This window comes from Neophocaena asiaeorientalis, unplaced genomic scaffold, assembly GCF_003031525.2.
Source record: "Neophocaena asiaeorientalis asiaeorientalis breed wild unplaced genomic scaffold, Neophocaena_asiaeorientalis_V1.1 scaffold223, whole genome shotgun sequence".
NCBI lineage: Eukaryota > Metazoa > Chordata > Mammalia > Artiodactyla > Phocoenidae > Neophocaena > Neophocaena asiaeorientalis.
In genome coordinates this window covers 3,975,773-3,995,824 of record NW_020175045.1, presented here as the reverse complement: position 1 = coordinate 3,995,824, position 20,052 = coordinate 3,975,773, and the positions used below count along the sequence as shown (strand labels likewise).

Here is a 20,052-nt window from a genome sequence, read left to right as displayed (position 1 = left end):
GTGGGCGGGTCCAGGCAGGGAGCAGGTGCACGTGGAGGCACCTAGAAGGTGAGGCCTAGCCATAGAGAGTATCCTTGCTGTGTGACCTTGCAACACTCCCTCCCCTCTCGGCCTCGGTTGCCTTACGCTGCATGAGGCTGGATTACAGGAGGCTTCGGGCCCCTGCCCTTCTGGGACCTCTGTATCTCCAGTAAGGAAGACAGTAAACTCAGCACCGGTGGGGCTCCCGGAGCCACTGCAGTCCCCTCCCCGAGTCAGTCCTTGCTCTTTGATTGTCTGGGTGTGCTGGAGTTTGCAATTGTGACTTGCAAACATTCGAGGGATGATGAATATTTGGTGCACTTGAACAGTGGCTATTTAGGGCACAACAGCTGAATGCAGGCTGGAAACGGAGCTGCAGCCGCGCTTCTGCTCAGGTCACTTGCCAGCAGGCGACCCGTCGCTCCCCGCGGCCTGGAGAGGCTGCTTTAACGGTCCGTTTTCACCAAAACAGCAGGCCGCCTCCTGAGCGTTTGGAATCCGGAGCTACAGCGCCCTCTGTGCCGTGTGTGTTTTGGGATCCAAAGCGTGTTCAGACGCAGGGAGGGAAGGAAAGCACACCTGCCCCCGTGGTAGCTTTGAGGGGAAAATAGCTCCAACAGCAAGACAACACCTCCAGTACAGACGAGCCGGTCGCTGGTGTTCCACAGACCCAGCATCACTTGCAAAGCAGAAGAAGAGAAAAACCCCACGGGCCAGGCTCAGTGAGTCTGAAATGGGTCGAGTCTGGCTCACTGAGCACTTGTCATGCAGGGCTGAGGAGCTGGGGCGACAGTGGAAGGCGCCCCCAAAGAAGGCACCACCCCCACAGCCTGGAGGAAGATGGGGCCGAGGTCGTGGGTGCAGGAAAGGGCGCCACGCCAGACACAGTGCCTCACGGACCCAGACAGGGAGGCCACTGTTACCCCACAGACCTTGTGGACAAGGAGACTGAGGCTCAGAGTGCCCGAGGGCACCCAAGGGCACCCAAGGGCGCTGGCCAGCAGTAGATGTGGCTGGAGTGACCGCTGCACTGTCCCTACTCAGATCTCAGAGCAGTGGCCATCCTCGTCTTTGATGTCGTTAACATGTGGGTTCACTTCTGGTTCCTTAAGTTATAACAACAGCTGAGCTCTAACCCTATGCGTCCACACTGTGTGAGTGTCCCAGGCTGCCGTTGGGAAGCATCACGACCCGGGCAGCTTAGAGAGTCAGGAAGCTCTTCTTCCTCAGTTCCGGAGGCCAGAGGCAGAAACCACAGTGTCGCAGGACCGCCTCCCCCGAAGGCTTCTGGAGGGTCCTTCCTGCCTCTTCCATCTTCTGGGCGTGGCTGTCGATCCTTGGCGTTCTGTGGCTTGTGGCCAGGTCACTCCCTTTTCTGCCTCTGTTGTCGCATGGCCTCTCCTGCGGGTCTGTGTCCAAATTCCCCTCTTCTTATAAGGACACCAGTCACTGGACTCAGGGCCACCCTGATCCACTATGACCTTTTCTTAATGAATCCCATCTGCCAAGTCCCTATTTCCAAATAAGGCCACAGTCACAGGTCCCCAGGGTTAGGACTTAAACATACCATTTTTGGGGAACACAATTCAACCCTTTCCAACATCCAGGTAAGACTATATTCCGTGTATACCCACACCTCTTCCCAGTGCCTGGGTGACGAAGGTAGGAAAGAGTTTTCATCTTCACGGCTGATGGATTCACCCGCCGCCCCGCCTGCCTGGGTCTCCTCTGTATGTTGTATGAGGAGGGTCAGTTAGATCAAGGGCAAATACTATCAGTGCTGGTAAAATCCAATACAATTTTAGCTTTACCGACACTTGTAATTCCCCACGTTCCCACCTTCTTAAAATGCACGTTTCTGTTGAGTTGGAATGTTCACATGGAAATGCACACAGATGGTAAGCGGGTGTTTACAGCACACGCCAGTAACCTGGTGACCAGGTAACCAGCAAACCAGCACCAGGTCAGAACCAACTGACAGCCCCCAGACCCCTGTGGCCGCTGCAGTTTCCTCCTCCCAGGGTGGCTCCTGCCCCCCGGTTCCCAGCGAGTGAATCCCCGCCCCCCTGCCCGCACCCATGCTGCCCGTGCGTCTGAGAGATGCCTCTCCCATGGCTCGTTCTCGTGGCCAAGTTACATTCCACTGTGTGAAAACCTCCGGTTTCTTCATCCCTCTCCTGTTGATGGACTTGTGGGCGGTTTCAGTTAAAGAATGTTGTTAGTGGAGCTGCCCTGACGGCTCTCGTACTTCTGAGGGCTCGTCTGGGGGCAGGGCTGTGCCAGGAGCACAGTGCTGGGTGGCAGGGTCGGGCTCTGTTCAGCTTGGCTTCAGTAGAGCTGCTGTCCAGGGCAGCCACCCTGTGGTCTACACTCCAGCAGCTCATTCCAGGGCAGGGTGTGGCACCCAGGCTTGATGCCAGTGTCTGTGATGGCCGTACACAGAGCCTGGACAGGTCACAGGCTGTGAATGCCCTGTCCCTCTGGACCAGGCCAGGCCTAACCCCACTTTTGGCCCCTGGGGCCTCACTCCCTTTGTTTGCGGGCAGCAGCTCCCCTCTGTCCTGCTCTGGGAGCCTTGGTCTGGAGGGACAGACGCGTGTGTGGCTTTGCGGGCGGAGGGGCCTGTGTCTGCACGTCCATCCGGGGGCTGCTGCCCGCCCTGCAGGGACACGTGGCCGCCTCTGCCCACCACGCGCTCCTTGTTTGTGCCACGGCTGGTCTCCCTGAGGCTACCACGCTCGGCCGCGCTGTCCACACCAGTGAGACCCGTTCCCTCACCTTCTCAGGTCTGTTAGGGTTTGACAGCCTCCACTATGGCCGGCGAAGCCAGTGCCCCTGTAGCTGACACGTCATGTTTTAATTTTATCACCAGCCCTCCTTCAAGGAGGAGGAAATTGAGGCTCGGGGGGTTTAAACATGAATCGGGCGTGGGAGGCCGGCCAGGGCTTAGTTCCAGGGTCTTGGACGTCAGGTCCCAGGCCTGTCAGGCACCGTCAGGCCGAGGCTCGGCCGTCCGGGGACCCTGGACCTGGGGTCTCTGCTGGGGAGGCGCCCATGCTGCCCACTCCAACCCAGAGGCATCGCACGTGAAGAGGCTCTAAGTACCTGCATTACTTTTGCAAAGAACAGGTGTGTGTGTGTGTGTGTGTGTGTGTGTGTGTGTGTGGTGTGCGTGCGCGCATCTCCCGGAGAAACCATCCCTGAGCAGCTCTTTGAGGCCCAGGAGCTCCTCGTAGCCAAGGTGCACACACAGAGGCAGCTGCAGAAATGTCTTCTGGCCAGCCAGCCCTTCTCACCGCAGAAACGCGAGCCGCCCCCCACCCCCAGCCTGGCCCGCGGGGGGCAGCGCGGGCCTGAGAACAGGAAGTGCTGGAGGGCAGGGCCTCCCCTGGTGACTTGCACCTCAGCCTGCTGAGCCCTGCTCAGGCCCGCGCTGGGGCCCAGGGGCGCGAGCAGGCAGCCTCACTGAACTGCCTGCCCTCCAGGCCCCGCCAGGGCCTCCCGATGACCAGTGCGTCCAGCGGGGTGCGGCGCTCAGACGGGCGCCCTCTCGGCTGTCTTCCCAGTGCTTGCACTGCCTCTGGGTTAGTGACACGGTGGTCCAGACCCACTGCCTGGCCCTGAGCAGGCCCTGCCCCTCGCTGGGGCGCCTCCCCACTAGGACCGCATCCAGCTGTCGTGAGCACAGGCCCGGGGGAGCCCACTTGCTACAACCTCGTGGGGCGAGCTTCTCTGGGGCAACACAGGGCAGGAGTCGCAAGGGGCTTGACTCTGTGAGGTTATCTGTCCCTGGAACAGTTATGTGGGAGGCAGCTGGAGGGGCTGGCTCTCCCCTGACACCTCCTCCCTCCCCGCTCCCTCCAGGGCTGGCAGGCAGAGGGGCTACGGTGGCGCTCTCCGCGGTCCCCACGTGGTCACCGCGCCCGTGGACCTGGGGCTCCGTGCCTCGTTATCAAAGCATGAAAACATTGCACGCTATTTCCACTCGTCACTTTTACGAGGAGAGGATTTAAAGAGGCTCCCCTGGCTGCCGGAGCGGGAGCCATGGCCATGTTTATACTGCGACACAGGTGCCGCTACAGCCGTGCATGCCTAGCGGCTGTCCCAGATTAATGTGTAAAATGCACTTTTGTTGTCCATGACCCTGTACTGCGTGTTGGTCTCCAGGACCGATTTATATATGAGTCAGACAGCGCCTCTCCTATATTTAATCTCTTTTGATGCTCCCGTCAGACATGCCGTATGGATCCTGTACAGCGGGGGCTGGGCTGCGAGCCACAGAGCTGCCTCCTTTGCTGAGAGAGGCAAGTGCCACCTCCTGGGGGCCCTGAGCTCCCCTGGGCCTCGGCGTCCTTGCCGGTAACAGGGGCCACACTAGGAGCACAGCAGGGCAGCTGGGCTGGCCGCTTCCTCTCTGAGCCACTGTGGGATTTAAGTACAGATGGGGTCGCTGGGTCGTTCTGGAACACTGCACCCCGCTGGCCTGGTCTCATCACCTCAGCTGGTTGCTGGCACCCAGAGTCCCCTTCCTGCACTTACCTTGGGGGAGGGCCCCCCCTGCGCTCCATATCCGGGGCTGCCCAGTGCCCTGCAGTTTGTCCACAACCTCAGTTGACTCCCCACTGAGCCTTGGGTGTGACCCATCTATGTCTCCAATAAGCACAGGGCCTAGTGGACTCAGGGGAGCTTCGGGCTCCAAACTCCTGCAGTTAACGTGTACAGCCCGGCAGGGGCACTGTGCGGGGCTCCCGCGGGCTCAGAGCAGCACCTGGTGTCCCCACGTGGCCCCTGCAGGAAGGAGCGGGAGCTCTGAGGGCCGTCCTGGCCTCTGCGGGTGGTGCAAACAGAAGACGTCCAGAGCTGCAGAGCCCAGTGTACCAGGCCCGGGGGGCCCTCCTCGGCCAGCACAGGCCCTGTGACGGGGGTGGGTGGACGGGTCCTGCGGTTGGCCTGTGAGGGTCTGAGCATGCAGGGGGCTCTCCAGCAGCTATTCCAGGTCCAGTCCTTGGTCTTTGGTGCATCTCCACGGCGCCCTCCCCATGCCACTGGGAGTGATGAACAGACACCATGTCTCACGTGGTTGATCACCTTACAGGCCCCCAGTTGTAGGGCACTTAGGTTGTCTCCAATTTCATGGGCTGTTTTTATAGTCAGAAAGCCGTGGACGTTATTAATTGAAAAACCGGCAACAACCCATTACAGGCTTTTGAGAGACTCTCCCGAGCTTGTCAGCAGAGCTGTCGGCCCAGTGGAGGCTCGGGGCAGAGCAGCCAGGGCCCCAGCTGAGCCTGCACGGCCACCCTGCGCTCTCTGCCCGGCAGCACACTGGGGAGTCAGCTGTGCACCTTCGAGATCCACCATCACTGAGAGTGAGTGTCCTGAGGAAACGAGAGGGCAGGAGAAGACTCGGGGACAGAGGGGCTCACCTGAGACGTGGGGGTTGTTGCCTGAGGAGCATGGTGCCGGGCCTCGGGGAAGGGTCTCTGGAGAAGGGGCTTCTCCCGCTCCAATCTTTGCTTCGCTTCCAGGGTCCACTGCAAGCCTTCTCCCCGGGGTCCAAGCGTCCCCGTGTCCCCATGTGGAGGACATGGTTGCCCCGACCAGCTGAGCTCCTAGGTCCCCAGGAAGGGCTGGCCTGATGCTGCCCAGTCAGAGGCTCCCAAGGGTCCGAGGCAGCGCAGCACCACCGCCTCCCACATGCCCTGGGCGCTGGCATGCTTGAGCGCTGGGAGGATTCATTGAGTTGGTCCCCACTGCAGCCCCGGGGGCTCGTCATCCTAGCCCGTTCAGACAGGACCCAGAGGCCCAGGGAGGGAATGGCTGCCCGCAGAGCTGCGAGGCCAGCGTCGTGGCCAAGGGGACCGCCCGCCCCAGGTTCCCGGGTGGCTCCATGTGGCTGGCCTGGCCGTTATGCTGGGCCGCTACTGTGCATGGGCTCGAGTGGCCGGGACACAGTCACTGCGGCTCCCCAAACACCCCGCTGTTTCACCAGCGGCCACAACTCCCTGACTCGGGCGACCACGGCCGTTCCTGCAGCTGGGAGTTCCTTTGCTCAACGAAAGAAAAGAAAAAGGAAACTACTGGAGGCAGGCAGGGAAGTGGGTAAAGGTAAGAAGTTAGTACAACCTGCAGAGGGCGCGGTTCTGGCCGCTGTCGAGCAGGTGGGGGGCTGTGCCGTCTCCCAGCCCCGCCAGCCTCGTCAGGACGCCCACCCCAGCTGACCATGACAAATGTTTCTTTGGAAGCTTCTGGAAAAGATTATCCCCTTTGCTCAAATCAAAGCAAGCGAGTCATTTTTTCTGAAAACACCCTCCTGAGCGGCAGCGTGGAGATTCTCCCTGGTGTTAGGGTCTCTGGGGGCCGTCACTGGGCTATCGTGAAAGGGGCAGAAGGTGAGAAGAAGGAAAGAAACTCTGGTCTTCATTCCTGCATGCCAGAGAAGAAACCGAGTTGGGCATCTCAAGAGCAGTTTGGTCAGCTGGTTGTTTTTTACACCGTAAAAGGAAATTTTGCAGACCTGACATCTCCTTTAAAAGCCTCGAAAATAAGCTGCAATCGACCCTACGCTCGGGATTGACTTTGTTTTTCCTTCAGCAGGAAAAACAACATCACAGCAGTAGCCTTGGTGCTAAATGTTTAATACACGGTTTAGTAGATTTGAGCATCTTTTTTTACCTTGAATAAAAAGATGAGCAACGGAGGCTTAAGTACAGAAAGAAGAACTAGGGGCCTGTGTTCATGGTTGCCAGGGACAGAGCATTCATTTGCACTCTAATGTCATTCCTTAGTCACGTCCCCAAATTCCAGATGAGCTGACAGAAAAGTATTTAAAACACAATAGATCTTAAACTTTCAAGCAAATCTCTTCCCCCCCACCCCCCACCCTGACCCTTTGCTTTGGAACGCAAGTCTGAGTCACTGCAATTATTTTTAAATGGAAACGACTTCAGACTTTCTTTGCAGTTACAGATCTTTGAATTGTTTTTTAATTGGTTTTCATGAAATTGACCATAAGAGGTTTGAGTCTCTTCTGAGTTAATTTTTCCACCCAACCATAAGTGAGCAACTTGTCCCCTGTGTCCTACTTTGAAGAGCTGTCGCCACGTCTCTTGGAGACCCAAGGGGAGGGGGTCAGCGGGTGTGAAGGCCCCTCGTGATCACCTGATGGCGGCAAATCGCTGATTGGTCCTGATGCTCTGGCTGTGGCTCACGGCGTGGCCGGTCGAGGCATGGGCAGGTCTGTGGGCGAGTAACAAGATGCTGGGGGAACCCGTCCCTGGGTGTGGTCATTATGAGGCCCATAGCCTTCAGGGAAATCCTCCCCCCAAAGAAAATAGGTTGGTAGGAGTGGACAACAGGTGCTGGAGGTTCTCAATAGGAAGAGCGTGTTTTACCAAACAGACCCCCACCCTCGCAGGGGCCGGGACAAGCGTTGCCACAACTGGCAGGAGATACTGACGGAAAGGTCTCGCCAAGGTAGCTGCCAGGGAGCGGCTCCTCTCCCTTCCAGAATGTCTCCCAGCCGAAAACCTGATACTAAATAGCTTAGTGTGCCTCCTTAATGACAGGGTGCTCGCTTGCTGCCGTGTGAGTGATGGGAAGATTGTCCGAGAAAGAAAGGCTGATTTCTGCCTCCTCGCCTGCGCCGGGTGAGTCCGGATCCCCTGCGCGTTTTGCAGGAACGAGCAAGTGTCTGTCTCGTTGGGTGTTTTGCCCCTGAGGTCGGCCCGGGGACGGGAGCCAGAGCCTCGTCCCTGCGGTGGCCTCTGCCCCCAGGACCTCAGGCCACCTGGTTAGGACAAGGGTCTTTGCAGAAGTGATGGAGTCAGGATCTTGGGGCGAGGTGGTCACCTTGGACCCCTGGATGGGCCCGAAATGCAGTCACGTGTGTCCTTGGTTTGGGCACAGAGAAATCAGAGGAGGGATATGGTGATGGAGGCAGAGCTGGGGCCGAGGAAGCTGGAAGAGGCTGGAGGGACCCGCCACCCCCGGAGCCCCTGGGGGGAGTGTGACCCGCCCACGCCCTGATTTTGGACCCCGGTCCTCAGAACCGTGAGGGGTGAACTCCTGTTGTGTGAAGCACGTCTGTGGGCATCTGTTACAGCAGCTGCAGGACACCTATCCACGCGCCTCCTGGGCCCCCAGCTCCTGGAACTAGGAGGAGGTGGTGGGGATACAGCCGCCAGGATCTCCGGTCCACGTGCCTCGCCCGGCTTTGCCGCTTCCCAGCACGTGACCCGGCTACAGTGCCTCACCTGTGAGGTGGGTCTAGTCACACTGCCTGCCTCCCAGAGTCCTGACCTGCCTGCGTCAGTGCTAGAAAGTTCTACAGGAGGGTTTGCTGTCATCAGTAGCTTACTGAATAATGGATAGAAGAGGGTCAGAGGAGGCTGGGTGCACGGGGACCCAAGGGAGGACCCCCGGGAGCACCGCCATCCGTCTGTGAGCATCTCCGGGGCCGAGCGGGTACCTGCAGTGACACCTGAAGGGGTGCCTTTTGCGATTCTCACGTGGCCTCGGAGACACTCTCGTTCGTTCTGCCTCTCTTGCTGGGCCTGGGATGCCGGTCCTTCTGCACGACACACGAGAGGTGTATGTGTGGCCCACCTCTCTCTGGGCCTCAGTTTCCCATCTGGGCTCAGGGATCTTGGGGACCCTTAGCTCTGACAAGGACACGGAAGAGCCTTGTGACAGCTGTGTGTGCCCTGGGCAAATTGCACCGTTGCCCTTTCTCCAGAGTTTCACCCAACGGTTTGCCGTTCTCTCTCCTGGCTCCCGCATCCCCGTTCAACTGGCCTTGGCTCGCCGTGTGCAGCTCAGCACGGGTTGGTGGGGCAGCCAGCAGCAGGGGCACGGCGGGGCTCTGCTCCCCCTGGCGGCGTCACCCCTGAGCCGTCTTACCTGCCCCACTTCACAGAGGCACCAAGGGCGCACCTGCTCCGTCAGCCTGGAGAGGGTGGCAGCCCGGGCAGGCCTGTGTGAGCAGACCCTTCCCCACCAGTTGTCCTCCCCAGGTGTCCAGTGAAGAGAATATGGTCCAGCCCACTCCCCACCCCAGTCCCCCCATCTCAATCCGGGGGTCCCCTTGGACTAACGCAGGGCATTGGACCTCAGCGCTGGGCCCTGTATCGGGACCCCTCTGTTGGTGAGCTGAAACCTCTCACTGGCTGTGTCCTTGTCTGTAGGATGGGGACCCTTCACAGGGGTCGTGAGGACCGAGAGAGTGAACGCACGGAAAGCGCTTAGCAGGGCGCTCAGCTCAGAGTAAGAGCTGGATAAATGTTGGCTTTTATTCCTTCGTGGGTTTGGGTCATAAGCTGCCAATTTACTCTGCTTTCAATCAAAGCAAAAGTTCTCTGTTTTCCCACAAGTTCAAGAATGCTGAGATGTTGACAGTAGCAGTGAGGTCAGCACGGGGGCTGTTGGTCTGTAGGAGGGGACGAGGGGTCTGACAGCTGTTAAGAGGGGTGCAGCGGTGCAGACCTGCTGGGAGCTGGGCCAAGCGTCTGGCAGGAACTGGACGCACTGATGGGCCCTTCCTCCCACCAGGAACCAGGACTTTTCTTGGGGACATGGGGACGGTTCTTGCAGCCGAACCTCTGGGGCTGCAGCCCCTTGTCCCCTGTGAGCCTAGGCACCTGACCTGGCGGCTGGCAGCCAGTGTCTTCCGGCCTCGCTGTGCCCAGAGGCGGTTCTGATCCCAGAGGAAACGCAGGCTTTCGAGACCCACACCCGGAGCCATGTCTGACTTTGGGGCCTAAAGAAAGAGCCTAGGACTGGATCAGACACCGGGGTCCTGACCCAGGGCTGGCCATTTCCAGCCATGTGACTCTGCAGACGTCACTCACCCTTTCCCAACCTCAGACGTCTGTGTCATTAAAACAGGGGCAAAGATCAGAGCCTTGAGGGGCGCCCCAAGCACAAACCGTGCAGCCCAGGGAGGGCACACGATGCGCGTCGGGTTCTGCCCCCTCAGCTTATGTGAAAACAGAGGTACTTCTCTCAAAACGTTCTGCGTCACTTCTTAAAAGTGTAATGCATTTCAGCGTGACCAGATCTGGAGGAAACAGACGGAATTTCACAACCCCTCCAAGGTTGCTAAATCACTGTGTCCTTTGTGCTGCTCTGGTGTTGCCAAAGATTCCATACGCCTTCCCTGTTCCTGTGGTAAAAAAATTACCACAAATTTAGTGGCTTAAAGCAACACAAGCTTGGTCTCTTACGGTTCTGGAGGTCTGAAATCTAAAATGGATCTGTGGGCTGTGGGCTTCTGGAGGCTCTGGAGTTGGCTTTCTGCCGAGGAATGCAGGCGCCTCTAGAAGCTAGAGAAGGAAACAGATTCCCCCCCACCCCCCAGAGCCTCCATCTTCAGGGCCGCCAGTGTAGCCTCTTCTGGCTTCAGATCTCCCTGTGCTTCCCTCTAATAAGGACCCTTTTGATGACTTAGGGCCCATGCAGATAATCCAGGACAATCTCCTCATCTCAAGATCCTTAACTAAATCACGTCTGCAAAGTTCCTCTTGCCATTTAAGGTAGCCGTATTCACAGATTCTGGGGATTTGGATCACAGATTTCCTGGGAGAGGTCAACATAGCAGTCATTCTCACTTTAGTATGAATAACCACAATCACGTAGTATTGTGCTCCCTTCCGAGCTAAGGGAAGTCCCTCTAAAGGAAGGGGGTTTGGGTGTGGTCAGCTCTGGAGAGGAAGGAGAGAGGGACATGCAGGAGGCCCCGAGAACTGGTCCCAAGCAGCCTCTCACTAGGGCTTAGTGGGTCTGGGCTTTGAGGGTATCAGGGACCGCCCTCCAGGGCCTGCTTTCTGGTGGCCTTGGGGCTCCATCGGACTGTCTGAGCCAGATGGAGTGTGAAGTTCCAGGGCCTTCCTGACAGGAGGAGCGGACCCGAACCTTCCTCGGACCCTGGCCCTTCCCACTTCCACCAGTTTCTACCTTTCTTCCCTTTTCAACCCCAGTCGCCATTGCCAAGGCCATCTTTCACTTCAACAGACACCTGAATCCGTGGTTTGCCTCGTTCCTCAGCTGCTGTTTGACCAGGAAGTCATCAGCCTTAACACCTTTTCATTTCCCTGCCTTGCAGTCCCGAGGCCAGGGTGGGGGAGGGCCGTGACTCCTGGGCTGCAGGTGCCCTTCCAGGAAATGCTGGTCCCTGGCCCCTGGGCTCTCCGCCCCTTGTCAGGGCCAGCCCTGGGTGCTCAGCCAACTCCAGAGGGTCCAATAGCATCTCCTTTTCACATCTCCATGCCCCGCTCCCGGGAAGAAGCCTGAGGCGGGCCGCACCCCACACCTGCCCTCCTGCACCTGAGCACACCTTCCACCGGGACACCTGGAGGAAGAAGAGGCTGCCAGGTGACCCGGTTCAGCCAAGTCCAGTCTCCTGCCTGGTGCTTTGGGTTCAGTAGTTTTCCAAAGTACCTGCTGTTCCCCAGTGCAGCCCAGGAAGTGGCAGGAAGGTGGCCGGCCCCCCATGGAGGGGACCATGGTCCACCTTCTCCCTACTCAGTGCAAGGAAAGAAATCCCAGTCTCTACAGTGGGACCGGTGCCCCTGGCCCCTGGTATCCCACAGACGCTCCCAGGTTATCCCTTGCTCAGCGCCTGCGCCCTGAGATGTGCCAGCATCCTCCCCACAGCAGATAAATGGAACTCCAAGACTCCCTGAGTTCTCTCCCAGGCGTGAACTGGCTGGTAAGGACGCCAGGAGGTGAGCAGAGCTGCCTTCCTGTGAATGGCCTGGGGACAGAGGTCACCGGAAAACCCCAAGGCGGGAGATGGGAAGGTACCAGGAACTGTTCCGGAGCCTGGTCACAGTGCCTTCAGGAAGTGGCTGGGCTTTTCCCAGAGCAGCAGGGCTCAGAGCCACCTGCATTCCAAGTGTGTGACCTGCTCAGAGGGGTGGGCCAGGGTGAGGGAGAGGGAACAAAGGCTGAAGCACTGGTGATGGTGATGATGGCCTGGCCGAGAAAGTGGAAGAAGGAAGGTCCACTGGGAGGGTAGACAGAGAGCCCTGTTGGGTCAGGGGAGCCACGAGCTGAGTGGAGAGGCAGAGTCTGGGAGACAGAGGGCAGAGGAGGACCCAGGGGTGAGGATATACGGGCGGAGGGACAGTCGGAGGGAGCAGAGAGGCCTCAGAAAGGCCGTCCTCTAGATCTGCACTGTCCAGGACAGTAGCCACCAGCCACACGTGCCTGTTTATGTGTAAGTTAATTAAAATAAAATGTGAAAGTCGGGTCCTGTGTCCAACATCTGGGTGTGCCTGTGAGGTGTAGAGCATGTCCACCACCGAGGAAAGTCCTGCTGGGCTGGGGAGGGCAGTGCAGGCCACGCTGAGAAGCAGAGTCAGTGACCCGGAGCCCCTGGGTGGGGTGAGAATGGCCGATCCCCTGGCAGCACGGGTGAGAGCTGTGCCGCCAGCCCCAGGCATGGCCCCGGGGACTCTGAGGGCCCACAGCTTCGTACGTTTTTGTAGGGCTGTCTTTGAGGGGCTCTGCCCTAGGAGCTGGTGGTGAGTTCTGATGTATTTTCCAAAGAAAATAATTCTTAATTCCACGACAGACTGAAAAACTAAAAGGCCGGGGACGGATCGGGTGGGGTTTGCAGGCTGTGCAATTGGGAGACGCTGCCTCGCGGGGAGGGCTGTTCTGGGGTCTGCAGGGAAGAAACCTGACTTAAATCTGCACCAGCTCTTTTCCACTTTAAACGTCAAAGTCTGTAGAACCAGTGTTGTGTAGACAGTGCTAGGCTCGGCCAGGGATTCTCAGTTGAGTCAACCACCACCTTCAATCTCAGAAATACCCAGTCCTCCAGCCGCTGCAGACCCAGGGCATGGGTGGCTTCCAGTGAGGGAGGCTCACATATTTAATTCGACCCACAGTGTTTTTTAAAAAAGGAAATTTACTTGCCGGCATTTAAAAGTCAGGCGATTCCACCAGGAAGCCTGAACTTGGTTTCCTTGATGTCTCAGGAGCCCTGGCCGGCGTGGCCTTGCCTTCTCCCGGGTGCTGAGCAGTCCCCTGCAGCGTCTGTGACTGGGAAATGCACGCCAGCCACCTCCAGCTCAGCCGGGTGACTAGGTGGCCTGTGCCTCGGTCACCAGCAGCCGTCTGCAGGGTATCCCTAAGTGGCTCACAAAGGGACTGGTGCAAGGCCACGGTTGTCCCCAGTCAGAGTCCTGCCCAGGCCAGAGTTACACCAGCTGGAATCGTGAACACTGGTCTGCTCCCAGAGTCACAAGCTGGTTCTGGAAAGGCTGATTCAGGTGACATTTGGGGAAGCACGGGGAAAGGGGCGAGTCCCGTCAGGAGCTCTGAGAGCACAGGGAGCGAGGGAGCCCCCAGTGGATGTGCAACCCACTGGACTGAGGCCTGGGTCTGGTCCTCCCCACGTGGCCTCAGTTTCCTGAGGGTGGCTCTCCAGTACTCAATACCTGTGCGTGTGCCTGGGTGCTTAGCAGTGATGTCGGCTGGCGGTTGGGTCCAGATGCTCGGGGTCAGGTGGTCTCTGGCCAACTCAAGCTGCATTTTGGGGAGTAAGGACTCAGGGAAGCCAGGCTGGGAGAGTTACCTGGGGAAATGCGGTGAGTCTCCTGTCGCTGGCGCATTCAAGCCTGTACTGGACAGCCTCCGCCTTGAGTGGGAGGTGTGGGCCAGATCATAGGAGGCCCTTGACTCTCGCCCGATCTGTGTTTCCCAGCTCAGAGAAGATCGCTGGCATTTGGTAAATTCTTATTAGGCTGAGGGTTGGGTTTCCTCCCTGGGTGCCGCCAGGTGGCCTCCTGGGGAAATTGTCCCCAGCGGTGGAGGCAGGGCCCGGAACGGACCTGGATCTCATGCAGGGAGTGTGTTTGCTCCCACGTGACTTTGGACAGTGGGCAAACACCCCAAAATGTGAGGTCAAAGCCTGGCCCTCGCCGTGTTTGCCCCCAGCCGCCTGCTAAGCACTGATGTCTGCAGGGTGACGTCCACCCTTCAGCAGAGTCCTGCACGTGGCCTCCTGTCCCTTGGCCAGGTGGAGGGGCTGTCTGCCGCTCGCGGTGGGGCTCGGCGCGTTAGAGCCGACAGGCTCCGGGAGCCCCTTAGTCCTCACATCCTGGGGGGATGTGGAGTCCGCGGAGGGCCAGGCGGTGCTCCCCTCGCCCCCCACACTGCGATGGGGCGCCCAGCGCAGTGCAGGAGCAGCCGGCAGCCCGGCAGGGCTTCCCGGAGGTGGTGTGTGGTGGAGCACGCTGCTGTCTGCTCACCAGCCTGGGAGGGGCGGGACCAGCAGTGGCCGTGCTCACTGTGGCAGCGTGGAAGGCTTGTGAAGGAGCTGCCTCAGGCGGCAGGGGGACTGCGCTAAGAGCGGAGAGCTTAGCCAGCAGTCCTCACAGTTGCAGAGAGTGGCGCTGTGCCGCGAACCCCGTGGACGAGGCCGCAGCACTTGTGAGCCTTCGCGGTGCTCACGTGCGCTCCAGTGGGGCCGTTACCCAGACTCCAAACTCCTTTGACTGAGGACCCCTTTTGTGCTGGGAGCCTGAGGGCCTGGTGGGGTGGGACACACATTTGGGAATGCCGACTGAGCCACTGGGAGACATGGAGGGAAGGCTTTTCCAGGAAGATGGAACAGCAGAGCGGAGGCCTCAGAGCAGAGGCCCAGGAGACAGTGTGGCGATCTCAGCTCCACTCAGGGACATGGTAAGACCCAGGGCAGGGGCGGAGGCAGGCCACTGGTGCCCTGGGGACACGGACAGCGGTCACCTCGTGGGCTTCAGAGACGGGTTCTGCAGTCCTCGTGCCTCCTGCACACCCCCGGGGAGCCCTCTGTCCAGGCAGCGGCCGGGCAGCGACAGCAGGTTGGGGTCAGTTTGCACAACCTGACCCGGGCCCCGGCTCACACCCGGGGAAGTCGCTTGCTCAGGGCGGGTCCTCTGCTGCCTGGCCATCCTCACCAGCAGCCTCTCACGAGAATCTGCATATGGTGGGCGGCGAGGGGGGAGTGTGTTGATCATCATTTAATAACCAGCCCCTGTGGTTATTAAAGCCTGATGGGCAGAGTCTGCCGATTTCCACAGTGCAGACACTTCCAGGCTTCAGGCTCCCAGCACGAGGTCGCAGAGGTGGGCTGGGAACAGGTGTCCCAGCATGGGTTTCCACCTGCAGACAAGAGGAGCAGCCTCAGCTCAGGAAGTAGCTGGGACATCGTGAGATCTAAGTGGTTATTCTTTTTTTGTTGTTTTTTTTGCGGTAGGCGGGCCTCTCACTGCTGTGGCCTCTCCCGTTGCGGAGCACAGGCTCCGGATGCGCAGGCTCAGCGGCCATGGTTCACGGGCCCAGCCACTCCACAGCATGTGGGATCTTCCCGGACCGGGGCACGAACCCGTGTCCCCTGCATCAGCAGGCGGACTCTCAACCACTGCGCCACCAGGGGAGCCCTAAGTGGTTATTCTTAAATGCAACTTATTTAGCTGTAGGTTTATATAATTTTATTTATTTCTATTTTTTTTTTTGGCCGTGCCATACAGCTTGTGGGATCTTACTTCCCCAGCCAGGGATTGAACCCTCACCTTCGGCAGTGAAAGCTTGGAGTCGTAACCATTGGACCACCGGGGAATTCCCCATATAATTTAATTTTTAACAATGACTACATTTAACGACTTGTTCCCAGAATCCTTGGGAATTCGACAGTCAGCTCCCCGGAGTTGGTACGATCCACACGCCCCCTTCCACTGGGAGGACTTCTCTTTGATAAACTTCTGCTTTGTTCCATTTTCTCCAGGCAAATGAGGGAGCAGGAGACACCTCCTGACTTCTTCTATTTCTCCGATTACGAGAGGCACAACGCAGAGATCGCTGCCTTCCACCTGGACAGGTGAGCCCTCCCGCCGGCACCCTCGTGGCATTGTCACCCCATGGCCGTGCCCCGCTGTGTGCCTGGCCGACAGGAGTTGCCCAGGTAACCCAGGGTAGAGAGCCGGCCGTCGGGAATAAAGGGGAGAAAAGAGGAGACTCACAGGGCATCAGCCTCTCTGGCAAGACCAAAGGTCATGAGTCTCGCAAAACTGGGCTCCGTCCCTCCGTGATCACCTGTCTCAGGGCAGCTCTGCCAGCAGAATGCAAATTCTTTCTGGCCTCACAGGCCCCTTGCTGCTGGGGAGGAGGGTGGGCAGCCGACGTGAGGGGTCTGGGCCTAACGGAGGAGAGTGAGGTGTCCACTCAGCTCCGGTGGGAGCGGCTGGAGGGTATGGAGGTGAGGACTCCTTTCCCGGTCCTTCTGCCAGGATCCTGGACTTCCGCCGGGTCCCTCCCGTGGCTGGTAGGATGGTCAACATGACCAAGGAGATCCGGGACGTCACGCGGGACAAGAAGCTGTGGAGAACCTTCTTCATTTCCCCAGGTAACCTCATTCCCCAGGTAACCTGCCCCTGCACCGCATGCCACACACCCTAAGTCTAAAAGTCTTGATCGTTCCTGACTCCGCCCCCCGGGCTGGCATAGATGTTGTTTCTACCAAAGGCAAAAGGAAATTCGTCACCTCTTCGGGGGTCTCCTTCAGGTGGTCCGGCCAGAGGGGAACTCCGTCCTTTGGACTCCCCCAGATTTAAAACACCCCAGCAAGACCCTCCCATAGTGGCAGGGGCTGTGCTGCGCCCCCCTCTTCCACCAAGTGCCGGCGGGGAGCAGCGACTTCACCTGGTCCCCTGGAGGGTTGACCCTGGTTCCCCTTGCACTCGGGTACCCTGCACGCTCCATGTACCAGGAGGTGCTGACGTTTATGAAAACCTTCAAGACTTCATATTATAAACCTTAAATGCACACATAAACGTAAGTCACGCTCTGCTGAGTTACCTGTCCCAGCCTGTTTCGGATGTGGTACTTGGGGCTCCACGATCCGCCCATCCCTTTCCCAAGCACTCCCTTTGCGCCAGGCCCTGCGCTGAGCTGTTCCAGGCGCCCACGCTCACTAGGCTTGAGCCATGGAGAACTCTCTTGTATTTCATCTTGGAACATTTTGAGTTGTCCCAGTGATGCCGGCAAGCAGAGTGGAGTGGCCCAGCTGGGACACCGAGATCCACAGAGAGTGGACCTCGCCCCCCGCTCCCCTGCAGGAATGCCTCGGCCATGCCTGGCACCCACCCCAGTTAGTTCATGCCGACAGAAGCCACATAAGGCCCTGGATTGTCTGTGTCTGAAGACCTGCTGGCGAATAAAAGCCTGGCCTAGAAACTCCTTTCTTGTAGACTGATGTTCAGATTGACATGCTCGGCACGCTTCTCAGCTGCATTCATAAATTCATCAGAACTGAGGCCCACACGTCCTTAATTTCATGAGGCTCCATGTTTGCCATCCATTGCTCACCGAGAGCCTCGTCTGGCTCCTCCTCTCAGAGCCCATAAAGAGAGGAAAGTAGGGCAGAAACCCACCCACCCGCCCGAGGCAGGAGGGTTCTCATTCCCTTTTGTGTCATTGTCTCACCCATGTGACCAGAAACCAAAGGGCAAAGTGAGAGCCTGTGCGTCGGGAGGGGTCTTTGAGGGCTTTCCGGGGTCGCCTTGCCTGTGCCCGAGCCGCGTGGATGGGTGGGACAGGCCTGTCCGGGGGCGTGTGCGCCTGCCTCTGTCATGGCACAGGTGGGAAGGTTCAGGTGACGCAGCCACAGCGGCAGGCGCCCCAGCCTCGCCGAGCACCTGGGTGGGATTCCTCTCTCAGGCCCTGGGGTGGCCCATCGTTTCCACATCCCCATTTTTAAATGGTTTAACTGACGTTTGGAGTCTGAACTATCCCCACGGTCGAGATGGTGACCGTGTCCGTCCCCCAGAGTCCCCTCCCGCCCCTGCGTCCCCCCAGATGGCCTGGGGCCCACCTTCTATCTGTGGATTGAGTTGCTTCTGCCAGTGGAGGCTGGGTGGCCTTGGGCCTGTTCTTTGTCTTTCCCTCGACGTGGTTATTTTGAGAGTCACCCACACTGTTGCCTGTCCCTGCATTTTCTCTTTCATTTCTGAGCTCTGCCCCGACAGTTGAGGGCCCTGAGCGGAAGGGATGATGTAACCTGCCACAAGGAAAGGGAGGGATTGAAGTTTGAAATCTTGAGAAAGGGACACAAATCAAGGGGTTTCTGCGCTGGATTCCACTTCCTCTGGGGCAGAGGGGCCTCCGAGTTGATGCCCGCTCCGTGTTCTTCTGGGGAAAGGCAGCCTTAGCCTGGGCTTTGAGAGGCGACTCCTTTCTACAACCAGAAGATGGAGTCAGTTGTTAGCCTAAGCAGATGAGCTGAGATGCTGGCGTCCCACCCTGTCCTCCGCACGAATCATGACTGTCGGTCTCCCTGGTTGTCCCCGAGTACACAGCCTCATGCCGACACCCGTCCTCACCCTGAGCAAGGCCGTCACTCTGACTGTGGTCGGTCCTGACAGCTGGACCCACTTGGGTTCCCAGCTCCCAGCTGCTCTCCCAGGCCCCGCGGGTTTCTCTGAGAATCCTGCTTGGCGCCCGAGTTCCCCGCCTGGGTCGCACTCCTGAACGCTCTCCTTGGAGCAGCTGGCTGCAGGCTCAGCTTGGCCTGCCACTCCTGACACCCACCCTCTCTGACCAGAGTGTTTGTGTCCCCACCGCCCCTGCTCTGTCAGCCAGATCTCTTCCTGAAAGCCCTGGGAGAGGTTTGCTTTTCTCTTAAGCAGCCAGCTTTGACCTCGTTTTGGAAAATGAAATCTGTCGGGATTCATTTAGACCACTTTGGCTCTGCTTGCACTCCTGCACCCATCGGAGGCCAAACCCGCCATAGATGCCGAGCTTCCCTGTAGACTTTAATCCACGCCAGCTCCCTTCCGCCTCCAGGGGCCTCGGCGGGGGAGGGCAGGGAGCCTGGGGGGTGAGAGGTGGAGGCGGCCCTCCTGCCGGCGGGCCCGGGGCAGCAGTGAGCGGCCGGAGGTGCAGGGCTACGTTGGACTGTGGGACAGCCGAGTGCCTGCCACCGTGGGGCTGCGCGGAGGCCAGCGGCCGGAGCCCACGTCTTCTACGGAACACGTTCCTCGTGCTTTCCCGGCAGATTCCTATGGACGTGCCTCATATCCTGAGATCAGCCGGCGTCCTCCTGTGCAAATTCTGTGGGCTTCTACAGGGGCCCCGTGTGAACCCCCCAGGAGCCTCTCCTGCCCCCTCCCAGCCACTCAGCCCCACTTTTAAATCGGCTCTTTTCCTGCCATGTCGGCCGTGGTCTGGCTGGGTGGTCACTGGGCCTCTGTCCACACACTGTGGTCAGTGCCCAGTCAGTGTCCCACTGAGGGCCAGAGGGGTTCCCAGAACTGCACCCGGGCATCCTCAGCACCCCCCTCAGAAGCCCTGCCCCACGTGACATCTTGGCAGCCTCCAGCTGGCAAACCCCTGAAACATTCAGAGAACGCACCTAGACCGTCCGGGACCCTCAGGCTGGCAGGTGTTGGTCCTCTGATCGACACTGATCCTCGCAGAGACGAGGCTCCCTGCACAGGCAGCGCATCTCATCCAAGTCCTCTGGGGCTGGAGCACGCAGGCCCTCCTGGCTATCTGGCCCCGGCCACCCCCAGCTGTCTGTCTGGAGTGTCATTATAAGATGAGCCAGGACTGCCTCCTCAAGCGCCCTCCTCTCCACATGCAGGGCACTGCCGTGACCGGCCCCTCACTCCTCCCTCGGGTCACAAGTTTAACACTCAGCCTCAAAACTGCTGCAGCCCCCGTTCAGGGGAGACCGAGGCACAGAGAGGTGAAGGGCCTCCCCCGAGGCTGCCCAGCTGAGAAGCTAGAGGCTATGGGCTATCGGAGCCCCACTCTAGACGTCCCTTTAGAGACTGGATTTGGGTCTCTGATGAAGAAGAGGCCGTGGGCCCAAGGGACTGGCTGTCTTTTCACATGAGTCCATCTAAAGCCAGTCTAGGCTGTTAGAGGGACCGATTCCAGGGCTCAGAAAAGTATTTTCCACCTGACAGTGGGCTGAGATTGAACTGTGTCTCCACAGACGAGACCTCAGGCTGATCTTTCTTTGATCGCCCGACAGTCATCACT

General features: G+C 58.9%; 1 protein-coding gene across 1 annotated transcript in view; it reads left to right on the top strand.

Moving 5' to 3' along the window:
* The window catches only part of FAM20C (FAM20C golgi associated secretory pathway kinase), a 38,806-nt gene that overhangs the window by 12,699 nt on the left and 6,055 nt on the right, over positions 1-20,052 (top strand). Inside the window, 2 exon segments of the mRNA XM_024763498.1 lie at positions 15,794-15,886; positions 16,296-16,411. Coding sequence (XP_024619266.1) covers positions 15,794-15,886; positions 16,296-16,411 — 209 coding nt within the window.